The sequence below is a fragment of the Lichenostomus cassidix genome, unplaced genomic scaffold, assembly GCF_008360975.1.
Source record: "Lichenostomus cassidix isolate B80296 unplaced genomic scaffold, HeHo_3.0 HiC_scaffold_841, whole genome shotgun sequence".
NCBI classification, from domain to species: domain Eukaryota; kingdom Metazoa; phylum Chordata; class Aves; order Passeriformes; family Meliphagidae; genus Lichenostomus; species Lichenostomus cassidix.
In genome coordinates, this window is record NW_028147527.1 from 10,295 (window position 1) to 19,902 (window position 9,608).

Genomic DNA, 9,608 nt, shown 5'->3' on the forward strand with positions numbered 1-9,608 from the left:
CAAAACTTCTCAGGAAGAAGGACAAGTTTTACTTCCAAAGGAGGGTGAGTGAAGGGGAAAAGTGTCATTCGTCTTTCATGGAAGGTGTTTCACTTTTAACAATTTTTTTTTGCTGAAGATGTACCTAGACAGCACTGATTTAGAGCATTTTATCAGACTCTCGGAGTATCCTCACATCTGTTTTGCCGCATTTTCTCTCTCTGTTTCATTGTGAATGATTTCTCCTCCCCGGGTGGCTCCTGCTTGCAGCTCTCTGCTCAGTGGAGTCCCGTTTGCTCAGCAGGCCTTTGCAGCGAGTTATTCCCCAGCGTGTGGCTCTGCTGCCATCCCAAATCTGCGGTTTCACTGCCAGCCTGACTGAGACTGGGGAGCTGCTGGGCATGGCTGGAGAATTTCCCCCAGTCCCCTTCACTCACTGCCAAAATCCTCCAGCAATACTGTGTTTACATTTGCTTATTGCTTTGAAAAACACAACTTCATGCTTATTTCAGTTTAAAAATTAAATTTATTGAAGATTGTTACACTTGCACTTCTGATATGTAAGTACACAAAAATCAACATAAGTTAAAAAATTAGATTTATTACAAATTGCTGCAACCACACTAAGAATTAATATACAAATATCAATTTAAGTTTAACAAAAATAATTTATTACATCATATATATATTATATTATATTATGAAAATCTAGCACAAACATAAAAATAAAACCAGATGTAAATAAATAGAAATAGAAATCTAACTATACAAACATCAATCTACCTATCTAAATATCCATATATAATTATATAAATCTATAAATATATCCTGAAGGGATTTCAGAAGCCCCATCTTCACACGTTGTCCCTCTGTCTCTTCCTCCCGTGCAGCGCAGCCCTCCTGGTCAGGGACAGCAGATGGGACATCTGGGGAGCAAAGGGAACACTGAGTCAATATCGGGACATTTCCCTGGGCAGCAGCTGCACTTGTGTGAGGGAAGAGAAAATCTCAGAGCCTCCCCAGCAGGGTGAGAAAGAAAAAGCAGGCTGAGCCTCAGCCCCAGCCTGCCTCACCGGCCCTGTGGCCTCACCCAGGCTCTCGGGGGGCAGCAGCAGCAGCTCCCTGTTCACTGCTCTTGCTGGTGCCCTTCAGCTTCTCCCTGATGGTTCTTGTCACTCTCCGATGTTCTTGAGGCATTTAGGGAAGCTGTGGCAAAATTGTACACACAGGAATTGGTTCCAAGGCCTGGCAGAGCCACAGTCCTGGACCCCTCTGTGCTCCCTGCTGGCTCCCTCCATCCCCTCAGCCCTGCCATCCCCTCAGCAAACCCACAGCACCCCCGTTCCTTCAGACCCCCACAGTCCATTCTGACACATCGAGTCCCCTTAGACCTGCCACCCCCCTCAGCCTGTGCCACTTCCCTGTCCCCTCAGCCCCCACCATCCCCTGCAGCTCACCCTGAACCCACAGCTCCACCATTCCCCTTTCCTCCCCCACACCCCTCAGCCCCACAGTCCCCTCAGCCCCACCAGCACCTCAAGCTCACTGTCCCTTCAGTGTCACCTCTCCTCAGCCCCTCAGTCTCACCGTCCTTCAGCAGCTCCTCAGGGACACCAGCTGCTCTCACTGCTCTAGGGACACCTGGGGACACCTGGAACTGCTGCTCCGCCCGGGCCGGCCGCCAGCTCGGACCCAGCACGGGAAGAGGGGACAGAGGGGACACAGGGGAAAAGCAAAAGATGAAATAGGAAGCAGAGCAGGGAAAGAGGTTAAAATGCAGCCTATGCCTACACAAATATCCATTCATGTAACTAAATAAACATACACCTCTAACTACGCGCATTTCAAAATATAACTATATATATATAAAGGTTACTCTAAATACATATAAATGTATCTATGAAAATCTATAAATCTAACTATATATATATAAATACAATCACTTCTAAATTTATATCTATGTAAATGGATAGAAATCGAAATATACAGATTTGTAACTACAAGCATGTATCAACCCTATAAATCTAGACATAGAACTCCATAGACACAAAAATGGAACCGTAAATATCTATAAATGTAATATATACAAAGGGATACCACCTGTCTGATCTTCACAGGCTCTCCCTTGGTCTCCGTGTCCTACGCAGGGCAGCCCTCCTGGCGAGGTAGATCAGATGGATGTCTGTGAAGCAAAGGGAAAACTGAGTCAATATCTGGCCTTCAGGCATGTTTCCCTTTGGAAGGAATTGTACTTCTGTCAAAGATTGTAGTAAAAGATTGCCTGAAAGGCAAACTCTCACATGGGAATTTGAGGCCTCCTCTTTACAGAAGAGGGATCCTTCCAAGTTTTCTAAACTTCACAAGTATCCCAATAAAGACAGCACCCGCAGTGAAAATGGCACCCACCAGAGCTTGAAACACACACAGTCCCAGCTCACACAAAGAACCCAGCCTTGGTCTTTCTCTGTGCTCACAGAGTGTCTTGGTTTGAAAACAAACCAGTGGGAGATCACAAGTCAAGATTGAAATTAAAAATAAATGAAATAATACAAGGAAAAGCACTGACAAAGTCAGATACAACCTAACACCCTGTTAGGGTGGTAGTAGCAGTCCAACTGAAGTAGTCCAGTTGAAGCGGTGATCCTGTGAAGGTCTAGTCTCCAGCTGAAGATCCAGTGGTAGCTCTGTCCTCTGGGAACCCAGTAGACAGGGCTACCTCAGGCAGTTCCAAGGCCAGGTTATATCCACGTGGGAACACCTGGCTCCTCCCTCCTCGGCAGAGCATCTCACAATGGGATGAGATAAGTCCATGAGTCACACGGTGGGTTCCTGATGGCCCATTGCCTGTCATGCGGGGTGGGTCATTAGCAAGTGATAATAGCTAACGGATGGCCCATTGCCTGTCATCCGGAGTGGGTGATAGCAGCTAATGGCCCACAGCTGGTGGTAATAGAATACTTAACTACATCAATATTGCAACCTAGGACACAGAGACACCTCAGTCCTCACTGAAATGGCTGAAGCTGACGGGTGATGTGAGCTGAGTTACAAACTAGCACTGGTCCCTGGCATCTAAAAAGTGCCCTCTGCAGTGAGCAACAGCTCCTCCAACTCGACCAGCAGCTCTGGGATGAAGAGCTGGCAGAGAAAGAGCTCCCTACGAGGCCTGCAGGCTGTACCAGCCTTGCTTGAGAATGCAGATCCAAAGTGCTCTCTCTCTCCTATTAGCTCTCGCTAATCTGAGGAAATTAAATTTTGCTTTTAGCTACTGCATTTGTGTTATGTGATTTGTTTGGCCTCAGAGGTTCTACCGCTTGTATTTTTAATGTGTCTCACTACAGCTGTCACCAGACCTGTACTACACTGATTTAATGCTTTCAGACACAAAGCTCAGCCTTCTACTCTGGCTTTTTCTGGCATTTTACACAGTTGTTTCAAGAGTCACTCAGCACTGCCTCCAGAGCACTGCCACCCTGCAGCAAACCTATCCACGGACTTCAGCTGGAAACTGGGACACCCAGCTTGGTGACACAAGTGCCAGAAGGTCAGCTTTATTCACTGCTCTCTTGCCACACCACAGGACTCAGGGTCAGTGCCACCAGAGAAGCGTGGAGGGCAGGGCTCCACCGGGGAGGCTGTGCCAGTGCCCTGTTGGAACTCAAGGCACCAGGAAGCACCAAGCCTGCAGACAAGAACTCAGCTCCTCTGATCTCCCTTCCTGCCACAGGCAGGCTCACAGCAGCCATCTCAGACCTCTCTCAACCAATGTGGGCTCTCTCCTTACCAAGCTCCTCGGGCTCCAGGGAACTGTTCCCATGGCTCACGGTGCCAGGCAAAGCTCTCTCTGCTGCAGCCATGTTCTCAGGCTCCTCTCCTGAAGACTCAGGGGCGACACCAGTGCTCCCCTTAAAAGAAATCCAGAAAGAAAGAAAACCCAAAGATCACTCACTGTTTTCTGCAGGGATACAGTAGTTAAGAGCCTGCAATATTTCTTTCTCTTGAGGAAGAAAATGCTTCTGAGAACTGGCATGTGTGAGTTTACAGAAGACAAGAAGCCATCACTCTTGGCTATACAATATGGACAATTCCAAAAAATCCCATTCCCAGCCTTGAATCTGCCTCTCCTCAACAGTAAATCTAGAGAAGGCAATGGGTCTGCATATTATATGAAATAGAGGAATCCTTTGGCAAAGCTGTGTAATAATATGCAAAAATGCCTGTGCCAGTACAGACACTGAACATTTCAGGCAAGTCTGGGAAGAGGTAAGAGTTAAGAGAAAGTGCATTCCTAAGTCAAAGAGGGAATCTGTCAAACACAATGACTAATGGTCCCTGACTGAATTGCACATCAACACAGCAGAAGCCCCTGGGCTTCAAGGAGTCCTTAACCATTTCATGTGCAGCACCAACATTGTCCTTCCCTCCAATTCACAACTCACAGGGCCTCAGAACCAACACATCTGCTCCCTAAAGGCTCCAGGGCTCACTCACTTTCATCTCTTGCTCCTAACAAGGAGGTCTGGCCCCCAAAGGCAGTGGAGAAGATTGACTTCTCAAACCCAGTCCAGAAGCTGCCAAAGCTGACAAGGTTGAACATGGGGTGACACTGAACACATGACGTGGGCACTAAGGAAGGAGTCCTGCCAGCTCCTGGCACAGGGATGTGCTCCTCCCTCCACAGCCCTGAGCACAACAGCCTCATCCAGGCTCCAGCTTTGCCAGGACTGGATGGGAACACACATCTCTTCCCACAGAGATATCCAAGAGGAACATGACAAAGCTCTGGAACATGGAGAGCAAGACTGGCCAGTTTGCCCAGCTGAGGATTTCCCAGATACACACTTGACTGGAGGCTACAGAGAGGACCAGAAAGCTGCAGCTGCAGCACATCCCCTCACACGGCTCTGGCAGTGCCTACACACACAGCAGGGCTCACACAGCAGCAGCAGCTGCAGCCCAGCCCTTGCTCTGCCTTGGCCTTCCAACCAAAAGGAGGCAGAGCCCTCAGCTGGTGCTCTAACAGAGGCTCCTCTCACATGCCCCTCCCTGGGTGGGACACTTTGCCTTCAGGGGCAATTCTCCAAACACTCTTCTCCTATTTCACATCAAGCTAAGCTTGTTAGAACCTACAAAGCATCACCAGGAATGATGCCCCTGCACTAGGGATTCTTCCCAGGAAAAGGAGAAAGGAGCACCCAAACTTGGCCAACACCTCTCATCCTCACTAAGGATGAGCCCCCTTTTCCTTCCCTCTTCCTTTGCAAATCTTGCTTTACCAAGCAAATCCTTCCCTGGCCATTCACAGCTCAATTCAAGAAGCCTTTCCTTCTCAGCCATGCAACAACTTTCAAAAGCTCTCAGTCCAGCCCTTTTCATCTCTTTCCAATGCAGTTACCTGAGCAAAGGGAGACCTTTCAGGTGGGGAGCGGGAAATCATCTCCTCCAGCGTCTCAAGCACCAGGTCCAGAGTCAGTGGTGGCAATTCCTCTTCCCCAGGCTCATTCCATGGCCAGCTGGAGGCTGTCCATGCTGCACAACCAGCATTGCCAGTCGGAGCATCAGGGGCTGAACTGCCCACTGTGGCTGTAAGAATCCAAACACTTGGGTCAGGCTCCAGAACAGAGCTTGGCACACAGAGCTCTACTGCTGCCTTGGATCAAACACCACAGGAAGCACACAGCAAACTCAATGCCAGAAATGTATTCCAACTTCCCAGGGGATTGGAAGACTGATTTCTTCCTCTTAAAAAGTATTTGTTCTAATTGATGTGTATATTGGTTAAAGTATGGACTGTAAAACTGATCTACAGACACACACTAATACTTTGTAATCACGGCCTTTTTCATCTCCCCATCAGCTTGTGGATTGGGCTGCTTTGGAATTTCTCATCACAACCAAGCACAGAAAGTAGATCCCTCTTGGAAGAGTCCAGATCTGCAGACATGCAGACTAAAATTAAACAGATTGTATTGCAGAAAAGCAACCTTATGGGTGAGACCTTATTCTGCAGCTGCAACTGTTCTGGGGACACACAGAGCTCATTGAAATGCAATAAAATGCTTTGCAGGAGAGACAATCTTGAAACTCTGCAATATCCTACCAGGGTCCTAGTTTGGCTTCATTCAAGGAAAGGGGGAAGCTCACCAGACACTGAGCAGTTGTGGGCAAATGTTTTTTGCCTCAGTCTTTCTACCCTACAGAGAGGCTGTCTGGAAAACCTCCAGAACATCCTCCAAATCTGGAGGAAGGACAGGAAATCCAGACAGAGATTGTTTTTGTTCTGAAGGTCCCCCTTCCTGGTCGACTTAACAATTTCCATCTGATTCTCACTTGACATCTACCCATGACAGAGCATGGCAGAAAAATACTTCAAATGGTCTGTTGGCAGGAGCTGTTGGTAAAGCAAGGGCGGAAATTCTTTCCCTACCTGATGGGCTGAAGGCTGGCAGGTGCTGCTCTGAAGATGTGCAGCTGCTGCTCTCTGGAAGGGCCCTGGAAGTGCTCAGATGGTCAATGGGGACTGGCAGAATGGCGAACTCATGCTGGCTTTGAAATTTGCGTGTGCCTGTTTCCTCTGATAAATCCCCCTGACATCCAGAGGTGGCAAACACTTGCCTGGGAGATGCTCGGCAAGCCTCAGACTCTTGAGTACCTGGACTTGTGCTGGAAGGGCCTGGAGACAGCTCTGAATCCTCAGGTGAGGCAGCACTGAGGTCTTGGCATGAGGGAGCTGTGTAGCAATGAGAGAAGAAGAAAGGGAGAAACAGAAGATTGGGTCACTATTGCTCCTGGGCTTCGTTTCCCTTGGTAGCAACTGTACTTTACTCAGCAAAGAGCAAAACTCAGATCCTCCCAAGTAGGGTGAGGAAGAAAAAAATCTCCACATGTTCTGGGGCTTTGCAACAACCAATTCCCTGTTTGTCTATTTAGGTCTCACCTATTCGTTTAACCATCTGGTACAACTGTCCCCTGGCAGTTCCTTGGCAGGGACAGTCAAGAAACCCAACAACCAGGTCTTTTCCCCTCTGCTCCAAAGGGACACAAAATCTTCATAATCACAACCTTTCCTACATGCCCATTAGCTTTTGGAGTTGGCTGCTTGAGTTTCTCATCCCAACACATGAGATTCACATCTTATCCACAGAGTGGATTCACCCTGGACAAGACCAGATCTTCAGGCAAACACTGAAAGTCAACTGTGATTTTTATACTAAAAAGCAACCTTGTGGCTCAGGCCATATTCTGCAGGTGCAACTGTTCTGCAAACACACAGAGCTCCTTGAAATGGCACGGCCTGATGGGCACAACACACAGTCTTAAAAATCTGTGATATTCTATCACCATCCCAGTTTGGCTTCATTCAAACACAGAGGGGAGCTCACCTAACACTGACCACTTGTCAGCCACGATTTTTTGCCTTACACTTGCACCTCAGCAGAAAGGCTGTCTGGAAAATGCCCAGGAGACAAACCAAATCGGAAGAAATGTCAGGAAAAGCAGACCGAGAATTCTTTTGCATTCAAGGTTCCTTTTCCTAGTCAATTTGACACTTTTCTACCTGATTCTCACTTGACATCTACCCATGACAGAGCACTGCAGAAAAATACTTCAAACAGTCACCTGGCAGGAGCTGTTGGAAAAGCAAGGGTAGAAGTCCTTTCCTTACCTGATGGGCTGTAGGCTGGCAGGTGCTGCTCTGATGATGTGCAGCTGCTGCTCTCTGGAAGGGCCCTGGAAACGCTCAGATGGTCAATGCGAACCAGGCGAACCATGAGCTCAGGGTGGTGTTTTAGGTCCATACGGACCAGTGGAATGGTGAGACACTTGAGCTGGAATTTGCGTCTGAGTGATTCCTCCCATGACTCCCCCAGAACTCCAGAGGTGGGAACCAATTTCTTGGCAGGCAGTGGGGAGGCCTCAGAGTCTTCAGCACCTGCACATCGTCGCCTGGAAGGGCCTGGAGGCAGCTCTGCATCCTCAGGTGAGGCAGCTCTGAGGTCCTGGCATGAGGGAGCTGAGTAGCAATGAGAGAAGAAGAAAGGAAGCAAAGGGAAGATTGGGTCACTATTGCTCCTGGGCTTCGTTCCCCTTGGCAGCAACTGTGCTTTTTACATCAAGGCAAAAACTCAGACCCAACTAAGCAGGGTGAGGAAGAAAAAAATCCCCACATGTTCTGCAACAACCAATTCCTTGTCTGTTTAGCTCTCGCCTATTCGTTTAACTGCCTGGGAAAACTTCCCCCTGGCAGTTCCTTGGCCGGAGGCAACTGCCAGAATCCCAACTGCCAGGTCTTTCCCCCTCTGCTCCAAAGGGACAGGAGGCTCCCTGCAGCTGGGCCTGGCCACCATCGAGCCCTCGGGACTCACACGCACTCACGGAGAGCTCCCCAAGCGTGCCCGTGGCCGGGCAAGGAGCAGCGGCAGCCACGGCGCGGGGCTGGGCCAGCTGCAGGCCGAGCGGGCCAGGCTGCTGTGAGCGCAGCCCCGGCGGGACTGTCCCGCAGCCCCCGGCAGCCCGGGGGGCACGGCACGGCACGGCTCGGCACGGCACGGCACGGCACGGCACGGCACGGCACGGCACGGCACGGCACGGCACGGCTGCCTTGCCCAAGCACAGCCAGCCCCTGGGCCAGCCAGGCAGCTGCGCTGAGCAGCCCCAGCACGGGCAGTGCCCACGGCCAAAGCCCGCGCCACCCTCGCTGCCAGCCCGGCTTACCGGCCCCGCGGAGCTGCTGCAAGCGGCTGCGCTGGCGGCTGCGCACCTCCTTGCTGCACCTCCTTGGCGCACCTCCTCGGCTGGCCTTGCTCCGGCGCTTGATGCGGAGCAGGAGGTCGGGGCGGTCGCGGCGAAAGATTGGATTCCTGAAGTGGAGCCAGCTGCCGCCCTCGCTCGCCACCTTGTGGAAGCCGTACAGGTGGAGCTGTCGCACGAAGCTGCTGAAGTGCGTGGCTTTGAAGGTGCCCGGGGCCGCCGCCGCCCCCTCGCCGCCCAGCCCGCGGGCGCCGGCCGGGCTGAGCAGCTCCCGCTCGAAGAGCGAGCGCTCGACGAGCAGCCCCCGGGCCAGGCTGTCCCAGCGCACGGAGCGGACGCGGGGGCTGTTCACCAGGTGCCACAGCTTGGCGGGGAAGGTGCGGGCGCTGAGCCCCGAGGGCAGAGGGGGCTGCTGCATGGCGGCGCCGCTCACCGACTGGGGCAACAACGCCTCAGCGCAACGGCCGCGGCGCGGGCCGGACTTGGCGGGGACGAGCGACGAGCGACACGAGCCAGAGAGGCACAGCGCGGGCACAGCGCGGCCGTTTCGCTCCCGGGGCGCTGGCCGGGCTCGGCGGGGCGGGCAAAGCCCCTTGCGAGGCTGCTGGCAGCAGTGGCGACCTCTCTCCCCGTGCTGCATCTCATCCCCGGGTCACCTGTGGTGACAAAAGGAAAGGACATTGCTCTGTCTTGCCTGCCGAAAGGATGAAGAGGAGACACTTGAAGACATTCTTTTTGCCTCTTTCCCAGCCAACTGTCATGTTCTTTCTCCTCATCCCTGCCTGTCAACAAGGGGCAGCAGTTTTGTCAGCATGCTCATCAAAGCTGAACTGCTGCCCCTAGGATGGATGTTGCTTTAGCCAAGGGATGAATGGCTT

The 9,608-nt window shown here is 51.4% G+C and overlaps 1 protein-coding gene and 1 long non-coding RNA gene across 2 annotated transcripts; both read right to left on the minus strand.

Moving 5' to 3' along the window:
* Window positions 1-560: 560 nt before the first annotated feature.
* Window positions 561-1,808, minus strand: LOC146422212 (uncharacterized). The gene is made up of 3 exons (XR_014848223.1): window positions 1,567-1,808; window positions 1,070-1,185; window positions 561-905 (listed from the first exon to the last, which is right to left on the minus strand). It is a non-coding gene; the product is annotated as an uncharacterized LOC146422212 (long non-coding RNA).
* Window positions 1,809-2,037: 229 nt separating this feature from the next.
* Window positions 2,038-9,245, minus strand: LOC146422213 (uncharacterized). Its single transcript, XM_085046714.1, has 6 exons — window positions 8,695-9,245; window positions 7,646-7,993; window positions 6,407-6,709; window positions 5,375-5,562; window positions 3,764-3,884; window positions 2,038-2,161 (listed from the first exon to the last, which is right to left on the minus strand). Exons 1-6 carry the CDS (start codon window positions 9,146-9,148, stop codon window positions 2,091-2,093), a joined length of 1,485 nt encoding a protein of 494 aa, XP_084902840.1. The 5' UTR covers window positions 9,149-9,245; the 3' UTR covers window positions 2,038-2,090.
* Window positions 9,246-9,608: the final 363 nt, after the last annotated feature.